Genomic DNA, 19,326 nt, shown 5'->3' on the forward strand with positions numbered 1-19,326 from the left:
TCTGCGTTAGTGCCCAGGTAGCGCAGTTGAATCCAATTCAATGAACAAACATTGCGTTCAGTTAGAAGCTGTGAGATTTACATGAACTGCGCCGGGTCGAGCCCTAGCTGGAAAGACTGACACGGAGGAATATAACTGCCCCGAGAGCACTCGATTTCCAATACAGAGACTGACTGGTTTCAACGTTGCGAGAATATTATTAACCCCCGACTTTGTCCCAATGCTCTAAATTGTGGTTTGAATTGAATGTGCAAATAATTATTCTCTGTCTCCAACAGGCCTCCTGTTCCGGGTTCGAGGTGCAGGTATAACCACACGCACACGCACTGCACATACAGAAAATGCAACAGAATTCCATGTTCTCAATCTCATCGTGTTATCTCCGGTGGAGTTTCATGAGAAGGTGATCATGCATAACAACTTCCACCGGAAGATAGCAAGCCAATCAGATGCCGCAATCGGGAAACTTCTATCTACCCCGGACCACACCAGCCGACGTGCACTGTTTTGCAAAATTTTGCGGAGAAAGCGTGGGTCCCGATTGACAGCGATTACCCCGCAAAAATGTCTATAAAGCTGGTGGTAGCCGGTGGGATTGCACCCTTTGGCCACAACCGCCTTTTTCTACCTCCCTCTCATTCCAATCAAACCGTGCGTCATCAAGCTAAACCAAGCTATCTATCATATGGGATTTTCAAAGACAAACTTGGGAGTAAACAACAATGAAGGATCTAGTCCAAGATGGACCCGACACAGAGAAGGGCGCCTTCCACCACGAAGAGATAATAGACTCCTTCAGTCCGTCCGAGCAAAAGAAACTCATCCGGCGAATTGATATCAGACTTGTCATCACCCTCGGTTTCCTATACTGCGTCAGTCTCTTGGATAGGACGAATCTCGGAGCTGCATCTGTCGCAGGGTATGTCCAATCACATCCGCATATACACATTTCTAACCCACCGCAGAATGCAAGGCGATCTGGACATGAATGCATCCAATAATGGATACAGCATTACCTCGCTTGTTTTCTTTATCACATACACGATCTTTCAAATTCCGGCCACGGTGATCATTCGCAAAATCGGTCCTCGGTTATTTCTCTCCGGCATCGTTCTCCTCTGGGGAGCCGTTATGCTCGTAAGTCAACAAACCATCGACGAAAAGTCTTCTAACATCCACAGGCATTTGGCTTCGTTCCAAACTGGGAGACAATGGCTGGTCTGCGTATCATCCTTGGCGCCCTGGAAGCAGGTCTTTATCCTGGCAGCGTCTATCTGCTTAGTACATGGTATCCGCGCTATGAGCTCCAAAAGCGCAACGCAACATTCTACCTGATTGGAAGCATGGCGTCTGGATTCGGTGGTATCCTCGCATATGGGCTGATGCAAATGGATGGTCTCGCCGGGAGAGCAGGCTGGCGATGGATCTTCATTGTAAGCTGCTCAGCCCAGAACACCAATCACAAAGACACATCTGACATTGACATTCACACTCACAGATTGAAGGGCTTCTCACCTGTGTTTTGGGAATCGGCTCTTACATCTTCTTAGTTGACTTCCCGGAGCAGTCACCAAAATCTTGGAAGTTCCTCAACGAGTCCGAAGCCTCGTTTGTGATCGCGAAGATCCAGGCTGATCGGGCTGATGCCTCAGTGGAACCATTCTCCATGGGCAAATATCTTGCGAATTGCAAAGACAGCAAAGTCTGGGCGTACGCTGCTTTGTACATGCTCACGACAACGAACAGCTATTCGATCGCGTACTTCCTCCCCATAATTCTGGAAAAGAGTATGGGTTTCTCTGTTGCAAAGGCGCAATGTCTTGTTGCACCACCGTACGTGGCTGCTGGAATTGTGATGTTTGTTCAGGCCGTGTACTCGGATAAATGGCGACTTCGGGGCCCGGTCGTCGCAGGGAATGCCTTGATGGGACTACTCGGCCTTGGACTTTTGGGGTACCTCGATGACGCGGCACCAAGGTACTTTGGAGTTTTCTTGGCTACTATTGCCGGTATGTTGAGAGTTTGACTTGATCTCTTTTGGTCATGGCGCTAATGTTTCATCAGCAAATGCGAACTGTCCTGCATTAGTCTCATGGCAAAGGTAAGATCCGTTTCATTTGTATATCTATTGGTACTGACATTTTTAGCAACAACATCCGCGGACAATGGAAGCGGGCGTTCACATCGGCGACTCTCATTGGAGGAGGAAGTATAGGAGGTATCATTGGGACGACGGTGTTCCGTGCTCAGGATGCGCCAAATTACCGCCCAGGACTGCTGTGTGCTATGCTGGCCAATGCACTAGTTGTTGTGATTGTAGGAGCAATGACCTGGAAGTTCCACCGAGCAAATCGGCGCGTTGAGGCTGGCGGGAAGCCCATCGAAGGTCAGATTGGGTTCAAATACACATACTAAGGCTAGAGAATCCCCCACTTTTCAAGACCGCTGGGTGATATCACCTATCTACCCAATGAATTTTTTTGGACAACGCCTGTCAACTCCATGTAATACGCTTTTTGTTTCTCAATCTTAAAAGAAAGAATCAAGTCCAATAAAACTTTGCATATTTGTCACATCCCATTTCATCTTCCAAGGTCAAGTAGCTTGTTATACTTCGGAACGGAAAAACCACCACACGTGATGCGATAAGTCCGATAAGGAATTTTCCCTCCAGCAACGCCCCAAAAAAACATCCAACGAACTTTCCAAACGAACAAACGCAAAAGTCCACTCTGTACTGCTGGCAGTGCCTCTGAAATTACTCCGCCATAACCACCGCTTAATCTCGCCTCCCAAATCACACACCTACCCCACACAAAATGGTGCAAGGATCCTTGAAAAAAGCCACCCCCAGTGGCCCCGGCCGAAAGTACGCACATCTTCCACCTCGAAACCGCAAGAATTAACAAGTATCGCTAGGCCATCAAAGACCACAAGACCAGGTGTTCGCTCCGTGGCGCCTAAGAAAGCTGGACTGATCAAGCAGAAGAAGTTGACGAAGGTATGTCCGCTCTCGGTCCCACAGAAGAATCAAGTACTAATTTTCAATCAGCAACTCACATCCGGTCTCGTGAATATGACAGAAAAGAGTCTTGCGACGAAAGCGGGTCATTTGGAGCTGTTGGCTGGTGGAAAGAAGGATCGATTGCAGAAGGAGAGGAACCAGGCGAAAAAGGATGGAACTCTGAAGTCTGGACCTAAGAAGGCTTAAATACAGTAGAGTTTGGCATGAGTGCATGAAATCGATACCCTTTCTTTTGGTACCTACAGCCATATACAATTGGAACCTAGTAGCTTGGTAGGGAAGATGAATAATGATTCTAATATTGTAGTTGTACGAAGCAGATTGTATTTATAAATGATCAAACAGATGTACAAAACCCGCACTCATCTCAATCATAGTAGATATGTAAGTCATGATGCATAACAGCAAGGAAATAGGAACAAGAAGTGAAAATGACGAAAAAAACACAAAGAAATAAAGGGTATCTAAAACCAACTCCGAACACACTGTCGAAAACCTAGAACTTCGAAACTCGCCCAGGAACACCTCCTGCCTCAATGAGCTCTTGTCCCCTGTCCATCCACCCTTGGAAACCTCCGTCGCTGGAATCGGATGGGAAATCATCCCACACGGTCTCCGCGTCCGCATATGTACTCCATTTACCCTTTGGCACGTCCGCAGCACTCCAAGAGGGGAGTTTTGCCAGTACACAGGTATAGTAGACGTACAGAATGCGACAGAGCAACTCCACACGGTCGATGTAGTGCTGCTGTGACGGGTCGGGGGATTGGCCACCGTCGCCGAGACGCTTCCACCAGCTTACGCGCCAGCGGAGCGTAAGCAGGATGTGACCGAGTTCGTTCAGGAAGCGGAGGTGGGTGTCGTGGGAGATCTGCTTCCACTTGATGTTGTAGAAGTCGCGCTCGAGTTTGCGGAAGCCTTCGACTTCGAGCATGCGGCAGAAGATTCGGGAGAGTTGGGCTGCGAGAAGGATTTCTCGACGGTCCGAAGGATTGTTGATGTCCATTGTTCGGTCCGGGGTGTCGTCTAGGCTGACAAAGCTGTACTTGGCTCGACTGGGCATGTTGTTCCACTGTGAGAGGAGAGTCTGGGATGGTGTTAGTGGGCGTCAGAGAGATTATGGCAATGGAAACTCACGTAGGCTTGGTTCATTGGGTCACAATCGGCAAGACAGGAAAGCCAGTTCTTAGACTTGTCCTTTGAGTCGACGATTCGACGATCAATGAATTCTATGAATGTTGACTTAGAGTTGCCGTTGTAGTCACTGAGGTTCTTGAGGAACTTGTAGGTCTCTCCCAAATCAAGAACGTAAAGAGAGCCCCAGGCCTGACTGGCGCGGATGTTGAACCGCCCCTGGCGCTCGGAGAGCAATGACAACAGTTGGCTGAGGTCAAATTCGGATGGAATCTCCATACGAACTCGGTTGGTACCGTCCATCGTGGGATGGTTAACAGCGCGTTGAGCTAGATTCGGTAAGCCTTGGTCAATAAGAGAGTATGTGCGGGTACTTACAGATATAGTTGCAGGTACCAAACTCAACAATGCTGGAGAAGCATGCACGGGCACATGGTTGCTCGTGAAGTGTCGGGCGACAAGCGTCACACGGAGAGCTTCCGTCACACTGATGCTGTTAGCTCAAGAAAAACACCATAACAAAGAGACGATTTACCTTGCGCTTGTTAAGCCTACACTGAACACAAGTATCCTTGTTCTTTCGGCGCAGACCTGCATTGGCTCGCCCAACCATACTCAGGGGGCCCTTTCGACGGGCACCCCGAGGAGGCGAGACGAAGTCTGCGGATGCGATGGAGCCACCTTGTCCATCTTCCTGGACAATTTGCAGTGGTCTCACACCGTGGTCGACCGAAGAACCAGGGTTTCTGGTCTTGCGCTTCCTAACCGTGGCCGTGGACTGCATGGCGAGCGCTGCCGGGCGGCCGCCCCGACCAGCCGTCGAGGAAGCCCTCGATCTGGATCCAGCAGCCGCCATCGTCTCAGGAACCTCACTCACCATGAATGCGGTAGTCTTGGGCGCAGGCTGCGACCCTTCGCGCGAGCTAGGCTCGTGGGGAGACATCTTCCACTGGGTGTCATCGTCAGATAACTGGCGATCCGCGAACGCCGGGGCGTCGTCGCTCGTGGCAGAGTACGAGCACTCGTATATACCGGACATATCGCCCGAAACCGAAGAGTTCTCCGACTTGAACTGGAACTCCTGTCCCATCGGCGCGTTCCTCCCAACGGTCTGCGAGGTGATTTGCGGGATGGGAAGTTGGGACTCGAGACTGTTGAGCCAACGCGATTCGAGGGATCGAATCGAGTTCTGGAACTGGTGCAGCGAATTATTCTTGGAGGAGTCCTGTGTCTTGTTGGAGATCGGTATCGCGTCTGGTGGAGGCATGTTCTCTGTGGGTAAGCCATGTTGTAGTTCGGCCCATTGCTCAGGGATCATCGGGAAAGACTGAGGAATCTGCTGGAACGACAAGATGCCCTCTGCCGGGGCATCCGAGAAGCCGCCATGCGGCATCTCTCCAACATCATCAACGATCACGGCGCCGGTCGAGTGGTTCGATCCTTTCGCGTAAGGGTAAAGCAGCGAGGCATCCATGGGCATGCCCCCCGAGTTGTACAGCTGGAAGTGCGGCCACGCCTCGTCGGAGTGGAAGTTGTCGTCGGCGGAGGATGGGATGGTCTTGGGGCTGATCGTGCCGCTCCCAGTACCTTCGACGACACCATCGACATAGTTCAGGTTATCGGGAGCTACATGATGCTTCCTGTACAGGCCACTGTCAGCGATGTTCACCTTGACACGTACGTTCACGATTCTGGGGCGCGGACCTCTCCAAACGACGGTATTCGTTCAATGGACCCTGGAAGGTCCCCAAGTCGGCGATGTCAGCATCGCACTGGCTTGATTCCTGGCTGGTGTCCCACTCGGGCGGTTGATCGTAGCCCAGCTGTTCCCACGACGCCACGGAATAGGCGCCTTCAGTTTGCCAATTGTCTAAGATTTTGGGGTCGATCCCCGCAGCGGTCCCGGTACTTCCACAGTCCATACAGGATGAGACGGAAGTTGGCGGCAACGAGTTTGAGCAAAGATCCCAAAAAGATGAACTTTTTGAGACTTTGCCGGGATAGAAAGGTGGGACAGATGGTCTAGTGAAGAAGGTTGGATTGTTGTAGATGGTTGACTCGAAGAAGAGTTGAGGGGCCAAAAGACGAAGGTCCCGGGTCCCCACCTCAAGATTTTCTGCGATCGTCTCTAGCGTGTCACGGTCTGAGTGTTTCTTGTTTTACTGGCTGAATCAACATGCCCAGACTTTTGGTTGAGTCCAATTTAATATTTATGTATTTTGCTAAGAGATAATAGAAATAGAGCCAACAAAAAAAGAAAAAGAAAGTGCAAAAGCAAAAGAAAAAAAAAGAAAGGCCCGGCGTGAAGATCTCCGAGCGTGGACTGACCTTACGAGAGATGATCTCGTCACAGAAATTCCATGGAAGTCGACTATCTGTGGTAGTCTCAGGCACACCCAGGCCCTAAAGCAAGTCAGCCAGGTCAGCCAAGTAAACCAAGTAAACCAAGTAACCTTCGAAGAAAAAAAAAAAAAAGAAAAAACAACTGAAACAGGCCGCTCGGTGGACAATCAGATTATGTCATGCTTGGCACGGAAGTATATCGGCTTTGTACTAGGGCTACAGAGTACAGAGTACAGAGTAGAGCAGTTGAATCTATATTCTACCACACTTTGCTACATTTTATATGCATATGTACTCCGCATATGGGGTTCGAATACCTAGCGTGCAACATATTACGCCGTACCACACGAAAGGTCGAGCTTGTACGGAGACGGCCCTGCATTCGAGACCCATAGCACGAAGTATATGCATTCTTCAGCCCTTCTAGAACACCTCAAATAAATAAAAATATACTGAAAAGGTATGCACGAAAAGAAAGAACCCGAAAACCAACGGCCTACATGCTGCTTGAATAATAGAAAAGATGTCTATGGCCAGCACACCCGAAAGAACCACCGGATCGGTTCACCGCACGCTGCATTCGGGCCCTATCATTACCGTCCCCGCAGCCTGAACGGCTTCATCCCCGGTGTGGACTCGCCATGGCTCAATCCTTACCCCCTCCCTCGCCCCCCCGTATAAGTCGCCTGCACCCCAATGGTGGGGTGCATCAATTTCATTCTGACTTTTTATCTGCAAATTCCAAAAGAATTTAAAAAAAAGCTCCACGCCCGAAACTGCTTTCATTACAGGTGAAGATCATATAGTTACTCAACTCTATATCGCTCTTAGCGCTCGAAAATCAAACCATGCACATCCTGGTAAGTGAGATCGGCGCATTCTTTCTGCGCTTTCTGCGGCATCAGGCGCGGTAATCATACAAACCATGCAAGGATCGACGCAGAAACCTGCGCATGACGCCCTGCTATCTTCCTTTCTTTTTTGTTGCCCGCCATAGATCTCCATAGATCACCAACTAACCCGCAAAAACCACAGGTCGTAAACGACGATGGGCCCCCCAGCACCAAACTCTCACCATATGTCCGCCCACTAGTCGACGAACTCAAATCCAAGGGCCACACAGTCTCGGTAGCAATCCCAGCAGCCTCCCGCTCCTGGATCGGCAAGGCGCATCTAATCGAAGCCAACCTCCAAGCAACCGCCGTACACCCAGATGCCTTCCTCCCCGACGGAACCTGGGATGAGGAATTCCAGTCCCCAAACCCGGATGACGACTGGGTTGTCATCACCAACGGCACACCAGCCAGCTGCGCGCAATTAGGGTTATACAACTTGTTCAACGAGCGCCCACCAGTTGACCTCGTGATCTCGGGACCTAATCACGGCCGCAATGCTTCGACTATTTACAATCTGTCATCTGGGACAGTCGGCGGAGCACTGGAGGCTGTTTTCTGTGGGAAACGCGGAATTGCGATCTCGTTCGGCAGTAAGGATCCGCAGAGTGATGAAGTGATTGCGGCGGCGGCGAGACTTGCTGTGCGCCTTGTTGCGCATTTGTGTGAGGTTTGGGATGAGAGGGTTGAGCTTTATAATATCAATGTTCCGATGCGCGTGGATGTTGAAGATCGGCCTGTGCTCTATACGAGGACCTTGCCTTATTATTGGAATCGGGGCTGTTTGTATGCGGAGGTGGGGAAGAAGTTGGTTAATGGGCACAGTGAGACGAATGGTGTGAACGGTGTGCATGATGAGACGCATGAGACGAATGGAGTCAATGGGGTTTCAAAGCCGAAATCGAGGCAGTTCAAGTGGTCTGCTGATTTGTCTGATATGAAGAAGACGCTGGAAGAGAGTGAGGTGGGGACGGATGCGCATACCGTGCTGAACGGCTCGACCAGGTATGAATCTATTGGGAGGTTGATACGCAGCTGCTAACATATTGTTATAGCGTGACTGCTCTCCGAGCCAACTTTTGGCATGTGCCGGGGCTGGAAGGTCCACTGGAGCTGGATTCTTGAGGATTTGGATTGACTTGGACGATACCCATGGTTTTTGCATAGTACGGAGGGATCCGTTTGTAAATATACGTTGCATAGGAATTCATTCATTTATTCGCGCTGCAAGAACATTGGAAATTGTGTATCATAAAGCTAAATAGCACGCGCAGCTTCTCCCGCACCGCTGTCCACGGTAGATGCCTGCTCAGCTCGCATCTTACCCTTAGAAACACCGCCCTCTCCGACGCCCATCCGGCGAGCAACGTAGCGCTGCGCAATAGTACCGGCGGCCAGCGAGAGAGTCTCCTCGATCCACTCCGAAACCCACTCGCGGGGATCGACGCCTCCACTCTCGATGATCTCGGCGATAGCCTCGGGGACAACGACTCGCTGCGCATGCTCGTCATCAGACTCGTCGACAGGCGCGGGAACCGAGGCATCCAGCCACTCGATCCATGTTTGCGGGATGTTCTGAGAAATCGCGTGGAAAGCGATACCATGGATAGGGTCATGCAGGTACAAAGCGAAAGAGATCTCTTCTTCCTGCTCAGTCTCTGCCTCCTCGCCTGGAGCCTGGAAAAGATCCTTCGACACCGTCTGGCTGATAGCCTGAATAGCAAGGAATATATCGCTACTGCGAACAGGGTTCGACTCGCTGAGACTTTCCGATGCATGCTTGGCTGCTTCTTCCACTCCACCGCGGCTCGAGAAGTATTCTGTAGCGTAAGACTCAGCACTGGCTCGGGCTAGCTTTGAGCCCTCCACTGCGCCGCGCACAGAGTTGATGCTGCGCGGTTGTCCAGGTGTGACGGTTCGCCACCAGGGCCCGTCGTTCCACCCAGCGCTAGTCATTAGGCCTGTGACGTCGAGACGCCTGGGGGACGATTCTTGGCCGCGCTGGATCACTAGGAGGTCGCCGCCTTCGACTTGAGACATAACGCGCGAGAATACAGCGTAGACCAAGGGGTCGATGCCTGGGTATCCGGATAGATCATGAGTGATGTGGATTTGGAGACGTTCATGCGAGGAAATCGGGGGTGCGAGGGTGTGGATGAGATTGGTGAAGGTTGGAATGGCCCTGTCACGAAGCTCGCCACCTATTTGCTGTTAGATACGATATGAAACTATGTTGAAGTGACCATACTCAAATCTCGAAGGGCGCTGACATTGCCCTTGACTTGCTGGGCCCATTTTTGTGCCTCCTCGTTGTTTTGGATCTCTTTGACCGCCGCCTCGGCCTGCTTCATAGCTGCAGTGGCAGTGGCGTATAGTCCTCCTCCCCAGCCGCCCCACCAGCCACCACTCTCCTCAGCTGGTTGTGCCGGAGCATTCTCGGGTTCAGGCTTGGGCTGCTCCTTGATTTCCGCGCGCGGGGGTCGATTTGTCTCTTCAGACTGGCGGACCGGCTTGTCTTCAGTCGGGCGTTCAATGGTCGCACTCGGCCTGGGGGACCGTGCCGATGCTCGTGCTTTGTCGATAGACAGACGGGGAGTCCCCGGTCCGCTAGCTGGACGCTGCGCGGCGAGGTGGTCCAACTCGGCCAGAATGTCTTCCTCTTGTCCGCCACTGGCATTTGCGGCTGGCTTTGGTGCTTGGCTAGATTTGTCGAGATCGAGGTCATCGAACTGAGCAAGCAGCTCATCGCTTGTAGGTTTGGGGGCCTTGGGCGGCATGGTTGTTGTGTTCAGGAGAGGTGACGACACCTTTGGAGCTCTGAAGCCGCTGTGGGGACCGCGCCAAGACTTGAGACGGTGCTCATAGTCGGCAGGCACTGCGCAACTTTAAACAAGACTTCTGGACATTGAAGATACACATCGAGATGTGATCCACCTGCTAGTTCGTTGTTTATTAATTTATATCTTGCACCAGAAACAATTACAAAAACACAAATATTGTCTTTGAGTCTTGAATCTCCACACGGAGTACGGAGTACTATGCTCATAGGATGACAGCCAAGTACCACTCGCATGGCAGATCTCAGCCACAAACAGCCAATCGCCAGAACAGCAACAGGATTCGGACTGGCGGATTTCCAACGGAAGGATGATTCCGACTCCCGCGGCATTGTGTCTATCGGCCCCATACAGCGGGACCGCGCGGGGTTGCCGAGATAAATAGTTACTCATTCCCTTGAGATAACATTTACCTAGCTCAAACACCTGCACAGGATCAATAGTCCAAGTTATCAGGTATGTCAATTGAAGCGCATTGAGACTTCAAACTAACACCATTGGCAGCGTTCCACCGGACTACCTCTACAATCAAAATGCGCCTCCCATACGTCCCAGACCCTCCCCAAACCAACACACCCGACGAAGCCAGAATCCTAGCCAGTGTGCAGGAACGCAGAGCACCAAACCCACTTCTGCCTCTCGACCTAGCTCTTCTGCACTCATACCCAGTCACCGAAGGCTGGAACTCATTCATCGGCGCCATCCGCACACGAACAAGCCTTTCGACAGTCATTCGCGAATTGGCAATCTGCCGTGTGGCAGTTATCAATGGCGCGCTGTTTGAATGGGAGCAGCATGCGCCTTTGCTGAAGGAGGGCGGTTTGAGCGAAGAAGCTTTGAAGATTGTTGGAGATGCGCAGGCGGATTTCTCGTCTCCGAGCTTGACACCTGAACAGAGGGCTGTTTTGGCTTATACGGATGCTATGACAAAGACGGTAACCGTTCCGGAGAGCGTTTTCGAGAACTTGAAGGCCTGTTTTGATGAGAGAGAGGTTGTTGAAATCACGGCAACAGTCGCGGCTTACAATTGCGTTTCGAGGTTCTTGGTTGCTTTGGACGTTGGAGAGAAGAATCATTGATCTTTGCTTTTGCTGAAACATGTTAGATGTAATTTATACTCTGGAGCATTGCCCCATGGGGTACCAGCCTTGCACTTACCATCGAAGCTGGAAGTGTGTAGGCTTCGTGGAATATTTTGTAGGAAAAATCGTAATGTCCTTCGAAGGCGAGCTATCTGACTTTCCAAGGCGTACACTTTATGTGGTCTTGTGTTGCAGCAAGAGTACTCATGGTTAGGTTGGCAGGTCGATTTGTTTTCAAAGCTGGAGTCCATTCAGCTTGAAGACACCAGTGAGATAGAATGGAGGATTGTAAAATTGCTAACATCGAAACTAAACCTTCTATTCCAAGGCTACTAATCCCTTCCAGCTAAACACAGGAAGACTTGTCAAGAATTATCCTTATAGATATCAGCCATGACATGCGCACCATTTAAAATGCAAATCAGACACTCTATCACTATCTCTCAATTATAGTATACGAGCTTTGCAAATCGGCGACTGCTCTTGATTGACATGGTCATCGAGGCAACATATGGCACGGGATCTGCAGTGTAGGTCAATTTTGACTTGCAGAGCGCGCCAATGCTATCTGATGCAGTATGCAGTGGATAATGACATGCGGCAACGCCCAAGGAAAATTTCCGCCTGTATACTAGCATAGTTCTTGCTTTGTCGCTGTTATACGGGGTCTCATAGTTCATTAATTGAATCGCAACCAATGAAACGATCTGTCGTGTTTAACTCGATCTAGGCACGCGTGTCATGCATGTCGACCCCATTGATGCCCAGCAGAGCATTTGATTGGACAAAAGTGTATTTCAATTTGGACTGGATTTGGCTCACTTTTGATTGTTTGCGTATATCTGTGTATCCCGAGGTCTCGATTCTTTGAGGAGACTATGTAGTTATAGTACCTATCTTCAGCCTCTAAGTGCTGCACCCGCGAAATGAATTGGGGGAGATAGCTCATTCTGCCTCATCATGTGAACAAAATAATTGAATTCGCTTTTGTTTTTGATTCTATTCTTCGCATTACATTGTGCCTGGATCTGCTCTTGTCAAGTCATATTTTGCTTGTCCTCCGCGCCAAACACGAGTCATGCCAACAAAGGCAGCCCTTGAAAAAAAGAAAAGTTTCAGTGCCTATCTATTGTGAGGGAGAAATAGTTCTAGTATCTCTGGTGCTCTAATTAACTAGATTTGTTTCCAAAAATTAACATGCTGCGTAATAAAGAGACTGCTTGTATGTCACCGCTCATACCCGGGGAGGCAAGCCTAAGATGCTTAGTCGAGTAGATAAAGAGAGAAGGAACTGCGTGAGCTAGGCCAAGAAAGCACTTCATGTGACTACTGAAGATGGCAATCTTCAAGTACTAAACAATGTTCTTGATTGGCATATGGTTAGATACAGCGCTTTGGACTACTGTCGTGAATATGTTGATTGGCATCGCACTGAGGTGTCTGGGGTATTGAACATGTCTGTTGCGGCTCCATATGACTCGATGTAGGAGAAGGCGATTGCTTCTTGGATTTGAAGAAAGATGACAATAGATTCTTGGGTGTCACGTTGCTGTCTCGTAGATGAAACAAGGGGTTTATGTCCGTCTGACTACGGGTTTGCATCCACTGGGATGAGACTTTGTAGTCAAATTTGGGGACCGGCCTTGTCAATTTCTTTGGACGAGAGAGTAGAGTGGATCTTATGTACATTTGTGAGAATCATGCAAGTGAAAAGGTTGACGCTCTTGGGTCGCTTCATCTTGTTATAATGTACAACATGTAGTAGTTAGTCGAGTCATCGGGATCGTGTCGTGTCCACTTGGAGGCAAATAAGCGTTAGTTCCACTGGGTCCCCACAACAATTTCACAGTTTCCTCGCTTTGAGTTCCTGCCACTGGTGACCTAAGCTCTGTTTCCTAGGGACTCTCCATCGATGTAATTTATTAGTACTCATCATGTGACGTATCTTTCTTTGGAACGGGTGGATTTGAGCACAGAATGGCCCGAATGAACCGATTTCTGAACCATTGATGAGGGGTCCAATGAATGGAGAGAAGTCCATTGTGATTCTTATACAACGCCCAGTTCAAACCAATACAAATTAAAAGCCATAGAGCGTGAATGAGCGCCCCTTTCCTCGATGTAGTTCCGCTAGTAGATGGGTGAGCTCTGATTGGCCGGGCCCCGACGGGCAGTGGAAACCCCCGTAAATGGCTACAAACTACAAATCTATCTCTTTCTCAACCTCAATCTCTGCAGTCCACTTCATCATTACTCGCCCAGTATCCTTGTGTTTCTGTATTCATCGTGATCTAGTCAGCCGGATCACCACTTGTATCCCTCTAGCTCACGCGTCGCGTCGATCTTTTTTTTTCCCTTTCCCTTCATACTACCGCAAGATCTGCGCGCCAACAGTTTTCGGCGCCTCTGACATATTGCTATTCTCATTGTCTGTGCTCCTGATATTCCTTCCATCGGAATCCTCTTCACGCTGAGTGTCTTCAAAGTGGAAGTCTACTTCAACTCAGCCATCTCTCTCCCCCATAGGTAAGTACACATCCCTGGCAGCCACTCACGTCCACGCTGCACCCTTCCTTGCGGAACTCCTCCCTGACAGTAAGCAGTCATTGGTTGTGACCTGTGTCTTTTGTTCCAACATTCTTCTTGATTTTTGAACACCTCATGGTAAGTGGCGCGCGTCTTTGGTTCCGTCTTCCTCTTTTTGTAGTCTGGCAGTACTGCGTACTTCCCGGGCAGATCTTGATCCACACATTTTTGCCCGACCGTGTTTTCTGCTTCATGCTTTTCTCTGGTCGCTCGATATTTCTCAATTTCACTTTGTGACCATGAGAATACTCGTGTCTTCCATCTCATTTACTCGCGCTCGTTTTCCTTGCTCTGGCGCTTAACGCAGAATTGCGCTGTTATTGCTGGGAGTCTTGGCACTCGCAAGCGAACCGAGCTGACAATCTATACAGATCCTTCTCCAACGTCCTTAGCTCTTCATTTGGACATTGTTTTTATTTTTGCTCCTGCTTTCCTGCGAGTCTTCCAAGCACTCATACCCCCTACTGTGTATTTTTTTCTCTCTCACCCCCAAAATGGCCCCAATTCCACCGGCTGATCTGGATGGGGACAACCCTTCCTCCGATGTTGGCGACAGTCAGGATTCTCCGCTGCGCCGTCAGTTTTCGGAGCCCTTTCGCCCTCAATCCACTTCTACTCAAATGTCGCAGTCACCAGAGCCGATCCATCAAGTGAAGTGCGATTGGTGCGGGAAGCTTTTGATGCTCCCAAATGACCAAAGTATTACCGAAGAAGATGTTCTCAATGATCACATTAACGAAGCACACCCCAAAGCAATTAGCTTCGGCTATGATGGTGCCGAAGATGGTGCCGATGAGACCTATGACGATACCGCCGACCTTCAGGATGATGACGTCGTTGAAGAAGAGGAAGAAGAAGAAGAGGCCGCAGCTGATGCCGGCGCTGATGCTGAGGCCGAGGCCGATGTTGATTCCGCTCGGCCTGAAGGGGTCGAACCTCAAGAAGGCGAAGAGATTACGATTGTCACCACAGATGACGCAAATGACACTCAACCAACTACAACTACAGTGAGTGTCAGCAATGCGCCTGCAGATAAGCTTGACCTGCTTGAGTGGCTCTCCAACCCGCGTGCATCATACCCAGAAGAATATCGCGCTCGCATAGCCACATGGAAGAGAGGCGACGTCAAAACGCGCCTCCATCGATTCTGGACTGTCCACGACACCGCTAGGTTCTCGCCTGAGTATGAAACGGATGCCGCCAAGCATGAATCCCATTGGGACAGCGCTTTCCATGACTCGTCGAAGCCCAAAAAGCGTGATGCGGCTGAACCGCTCCCTCACGTTCTTCCCTACAAAAAGCCCAGAGTCGAGAAAGATCAATTCCTTGAACTCCAAAATAAAGAGCTTGACAGCTTGGTGGAGATGCTCCGCGCCCCCGAAAAATACTCACCTGAGGAACTTTATGCCATCTCAGAAACTGCGGCGTTCGCCTTGAAAACACTTCAAGATGAATGGTTGGCCCTTGATGCTCTTTACTTGAAAGCGAACCGCCACAAACGTGATGATGCATCGTACGAGGCCAAGAAACATCACTTGCAAGGCCACAAGAAAAAAGGTGGACCGCCTCTGGCTCGTGTCAATGAAGATAAGCTTGACTTTGAAGAGAAAAAAGAAGCAATGCTATATGGGTACAAGCACACCTACTTCCCTAACAACACACCACTGGTCCCCATCCGCATACCCCAAGATCCATTTGTCCAAGGAGGCTTCGTCCCTACACCCGCACAGGCGAGGAAGATGATTGCGAAGCAGAAAGACTATGGTGACCGAAACATGGACAACTGGGATACCATGAAGATACACGGGCTCGAGTATCATCCTCAAATGTATGAGCCTCGACGGGAGCCACTTGCCCCAAAAGTCACTCGGAAACGCAAGGCTGCAGAGGTCGAATTGCCTGCCAAGGATCCTGACACCGATGATGATCAGAACAATAGTGAGCCTGGAGATGAAACCGAAGAAGAAGATCATCCGGCAAAGCGGCGAAACCGACCTCGCGGCGGCAAGCGGGCCGCTGCAGAATCTTATCACTCAGACAATGCCCCTCGCCGTGGCGCTGGTCGCGGTCGCGGCCGCGGCCGAGGCCGAGGTAACGGTCGACTTGCCTCTTCTCGTGCAACATTTGAGGTCACCCCGGTTCCTGCGACACAAACCTCAGGTCGTGGCCGAGGCCGACGTGGTGCCAGCACTCTTGGCTCGTCTGCAACTCCTTCGGCAGAAACTACCTTCCCTGTCACAGAACCAGTTGGCACAGAGAGCCCCACTGGACAAGCACAAGCACAACCCAAGAAAGAGACTCTCTCCGCCGAGGCGATCGAGGAGGCCAGAAGACAGAAGATTGCCAATTCAAAGAACCCCAAGAGAACGAAAGCTATGCTCGATCACTGGGACCGGTTCAACCGAGAAGGACGCATTCGCAACCCCAAGCGTTCCAAGGCTCAGATTGAACAGGACCGAACTGTCGACGGCCCTGAAGATTCCATGCCAAACCCTATGGGACCTGGCGGCCCCGGAAATCACAACCGCTCACCCTCACTCGCCCCTCTTGCTGGCAACCTCGCCCCTAAGGGATCCGGCTTGCCCTCAATGGCGAGCGTGCAAGCACAGCAACACATGCCTCCCACATTCCCACCCATGGGGGTGGCTCACTATGGCCCCGGACCTGTAAACCCATATGGTCCTCCGCCACCTGGTCCCCCCATGGCGCAATTGGGGCAACCGATGCCTCCTCAATATGCACCATTCCCATATGTCCAATACGGAATGGGCCACCTCCCCGGCTCTCGCGACCCACGGGACCCACGCCATTAAATAAAACAGTGGAAGAAGCATTCCCTTTTCTCTCGCACAAGCGTTCGGCTTCCCTAAAAACCTCTCCCACTTTCATCTTGTCTCACTACTGAGAGAACTCGGATTCCTTCTCACATCCACTGATTCTCGCCTTTTCCCCCTCCCGACGCTGTGTCGAACAACAAGAATCTACCGTTCCTTCGTCTGTCACCACCACTTGGTGCAAAAGCCTTCCTGTCAATAGGTTGAGCCCGCTGTTAATAGATCGGTTCGAAGTTCAGCGTTCCACATCGGTCTGAAGTTCGTTCCTGGTGCAAGGTCATTACATCTTTGAGTCGCCAGATGCCTCTTGGCACTGGCATGTGTATTCTAGTCCAAAATTTAATGTACGATTGAAGCAGAAATTTGTGTCTTTCATTTTATCTTGCATTGTCATAATTAAAGTATGCATCATAATTAAAGTATGCAACAAACAGGATTTAAACCTTCAAACCGCCTTCAGGGCTCAGACTTGTCCCGAGGTCTGAGGCCGAGGAACATGCAGCTTATCCTTTGAGTCATCAAGATCATATGATATTGAAGTAAGTAATAGGTTAACCTTGGCAATAGCTAGGTATTGTGTGATCCCAGAACCAGTTAATGATGCAGGATGCACAGCACGTTGTCGTCGCCAAGTGGATACTCTAAATTACCATAGCGATAACAGCCTCCTATTTCGACTCGGTGAGTTAATTATATATGATTATGGATGCATGCAAAATGATACATATCTTCACCTCAACCTCATCTTGGCAAAGTTGGTTCTTTGTTCTTTGTTCTCTTTCTCATCTCATTGCTGGCTGTTTTATACTTGACACGTGACATCACGTGCACTACATCATGTCAAGCTCTCAGACCGGCAGCAATGGCACCTCTCAGCGACTCTACTCACCACAACCCCTCTCTTCCTGCATCTTTTGCATCGTTCTGATCTTCGAAATCCACAAGAATGGGCAAGAAGAGACGAGGTCCCTCTCTCGAGGAGATCCTAGAGCGACCATGGTGCTACTATTGTGAACGTGACTTTGACGACTTGAAGATTCTCATTTCCCACCAAAAGGCCAAGCATTTCAAGTGTGAGAGATGTGGTCGCCGGCTCAATACCGCTGGAGGTAAGTTCGCGTTTCAATTCACCCTTGACTGTGCGCCATGCTGACACCTCGTGCCTTAAGGTCTTTCTGTGCATCTGAGTCAAGTTCACAAAGAGCAGCTCACCGAGGTTGACAACGCGCTACCCAACCGTATGGGCCTTGAAGTTGAGATCTTTGGCATGGAAGGTATTCCTGATGAAGTCCTCAAGTCTCACCAGCAGCGCGTCGCAACTCAATTCCAGCAAGAAGAACTGCAGCGCCAGGCTGATACCGGCAACCCTCCCGCTGGCAGTGCTGCTAGCGGCCAACCGGCAAAGAAGCCTAAGATCGAAGCCACATCTGACTTGAAGAAGCGATTGGCAGAGCACAAAGCCAAGCGCGCAGCGCAGGCACTTGGCGGAGCCAGCAGCGGCGACGTCACCCCCACCGGCGCTACTCAGACCCCCCACGGGTGCTGGCCAGACCGCTCAATCCACTCCGACACCCGGATATGTAAGCTATCTTCTTTACTCTAACATGATCTCGTCACTGACATTGTTATAGGCCCAACCCCAGCCCGCAGCTGTCCCGCCTCAGGCTTACTCTTACCCTCAGCCCTATGGCGGCAGTGCCGCTGCAGCCGCTCCCCCTTTCCCGCAGACTGCCAGTCCTGGTTATTCGACTTACTCTCCTGTCGGTGGAGCACAGTTGCCCAGCGCTTCACCCTACACCCCGACCGGATACCCCCAGGCTTATCCCGCCGGGCTGCCTGCGCAGCCCCCAGTCTCGTATGGAGCTCCTCCTTCATTTACTCAGCAACCCACACCCCCGAGCACAAGGGCATGGGATTGCCAGCGGCTTCGAATCTACCACAGCGCCCTGCTTTCGCCGCGCCTTCCGTCAACGCGCACCAAATGCAACAGATGCACCTGGGGCAGCAGATGTCGAGTCCCGCCACTCCCGTCTACTCCAACGGTCAAAACACCCCAGCACCCGTTCAAACCCCCATTGACGACCAGGTTTCAGGCGCACAAGCAACAGCCCAGACAGAAGCCTCCGACAAACCCGCAAAGAAAGAGAAGGCTAAGCCTGCCGTTCGAATGATCTACAACCATGATACCCTGAGTCCCGAAGAGAAAATGGCACAGCTGCCTCGCTACGTCTGGACCCCCGATCACAGCACCGAAACCGTCCTCGGTGACGTCCCCGGTTCCACCATTGTGGGCGCCATCCAAGACTCCGACACGGTGGTGGATCCAGCTAAATAAGTGCTTCGTTTTCCCTCTATGAAAGGATGGACCCCAGCTAAGTTCGACACTTAACCTCACATAAGCTCTCCTAGCTGGGTCTTTGTTGTCAGTGGCCCTGATCCAAATCCTAGTTCTGATGAATCCTCTCCCCTCCCGGGGCCGCTTTCTCCCCATGAGGAAGCGTCAGTTCTTGTGAGTCAAATCAAAAGCTTCGAAAACGAACAGCAAAGAAAAAGTCAAATGAAAAGTTTGAGAGAACAGCTCGTGGAAAGGGT

At 50.7% G+C, this 19,326-nt stretch overlaps 8 protein-coding genes across 8 annotated transcripts; 6 read left to right on the forward strand and 2 right to left on the reverse strand.

The window, feature by feature from the left end:
- Nucleotides 1-722: 722 nt before the first annotated feature.
- N7506_000713 (uncharacterized protein) lies at nt 723-2,415 on the forward strand (the record flags this gene model as incomplete). Its single annotated transcript, XM_056950009.1, has 6 exons — nt 723-919; nt 966-1,137; nt 1,182-1,433; nt 1,499-2,009; nt 2,065-2,101; nt 2,148-2,415. The coding sequence occupies 6 exons, from the start codon at nt 723-725 to the stop codon at nt 2,413-2,415; spliced, it is 1,437 nt and encodes a 478-aa protein (XP_056815924.1).
- A 404-nt stretch (nt 2,416-2,819) lies between these two features.
- On the forward strand, nt 2,820-3,211 carry N7506_000714 (DUF2462 domain-containing protein; the record flags this gene model as incomplete). The annotated part of the gene is made up of 3 exons (XM_056950010.1): nt 2,820-2,869; nt 2,920-3,001; nt 3,053-3,211. The coding sequence occupies 3 exons, from the start codon at nt 2,820-2,822 to the stop codon at nt 3,209-3,211; spliced, it is 291 nt and encodes a 96-aa protein (XP_056815925.1).
- A 310-nt stretch (nt 3,212-3,521) lies between these two features.
- N7506_000715 (Zn(II)2Cys6 transcription factor domain-containing protein) lies at nt 3,522-6,081 on the reverse strand (the record flags this gene model as incomplete). Its single annotated transcript, XM_056950011.1, has 5 exons — nt 3,522-4,112; nt 4,163-4,488; nt 4,538-4,646; nt 4,695-5,799; nt 5,864-6,081. 5 exons carry the CDS (start codon nt 6,079-6,081, stop codon nt 3,522-3,524), a joined length of 2,349 nt encoding a protein of 782 aa, XP_056815926.1.
- A 1,269-nt stretch (nt 6,082-7,350) lies between these two features.
- Nucleotides 7,351-8,520, forward strand: N7506_000716 (5'/3'-nucleotidase SurE; the record flags this gene model as incomplete). Its single annotated transcript, XM_056950012.1, has 3 exons — nt 7,351-7,362; nt 7,538-8,400; nt 8,451-8,520. 3 exons carry the CDS (start codon nt 7,351-7,353, stop codon nt 8,518-8,520), a joined length of 945 nt encoding a protein of 314 aa, XP_056815927.1.
- A 132-nt stretch (nt 8,521-8,652) lies between these two features.
- On the reverse strand, nt 8,653-10,172 carry N7506_000717 (DUF5427 domain-containing protein MTC1; the record flags this gene model as incomplete). Its single annotated transcript, XM_056950013.1, has 2 exons — nt 8,653-9,596; nt 9,644-10,172. 2 exons carry the CDS (start codon nt 10,170-10,172, stop codon nt 8,653-8,655), a joined length of 1,473 nt encoding a protein of 490 aa, XP_056815928.1.
- Nucleotides 10,173-10,765: 593 nt separating this feature from the next.
- Nucleotides 10,766-11,311, forward strand: N7506_000718 (carboxymuconolactone decarboxylase family protein; the record flags this gene model as incomplete). The annotated part of the gene is made up of 1 exon (XM_056950014.1): nt 10,766-11,311. One exon carries the CDS (start codon nt 10,766-10,768, stop codon nt 11,309-11,311), a length of 546 nt encoding a protein of 181 aa, XP_056815929.1.
- Nucleotides 11,312-14,394: 3,083 nt separating this feature from the next.
- On the forward strand, nt 14,395-16,713 carry N7506_000719 (uncharacterized protein; the record flags this gene model as incomplete). Its single annotated transcript, XM_056950015.1, has 1 exon — nt 14,395-16,713. One exon carries the CDS (start codon nt 14,395-14,397, stop codon nt 16,711-16,713), a length of 2,319 nt encoding a protein of 772 aa, XP_056815930.1.
- Nucleotides 16,714-17,680: 967 nt separating this feature from the next.
- On the forward strand, nt 17,681-19,069 carry N7506_000720 (putative C2H2 finger domain protein; the record flags this gene model as incomplete). Its single annotated transcript, XM_056950016.1, has 3 exons — nt 17,681-17,843; nt 17,904-18,314; nt 18,366-19,069. 3 exons carry the CDS (start codon nt 17,681-17,683, stop codon nt 19,067-19,069), a joined length of 1,278 nt encoding a protein of 425 aa, XP_056815931.1.
- Nucleotides 19,070-19,326: the final 257 nt, after the last annotated feature.

This window comes from Penicillium brevicompactum (genome assembly GCF_028827555.1).
Source record: "Penicillium brevicompactum strain IBT 35665 chromosome Unknown utg000001l_segment0_segment0, whole genome shotgun sequence".
In the NCBI taxonomy this organism is placed as follows: Eukaryota; Fungi; Ascomycota; class Eurotiomycetes; order Eurotiales; family Aspergillaceae; genus Penicillium; species Penicillium brevicompactum.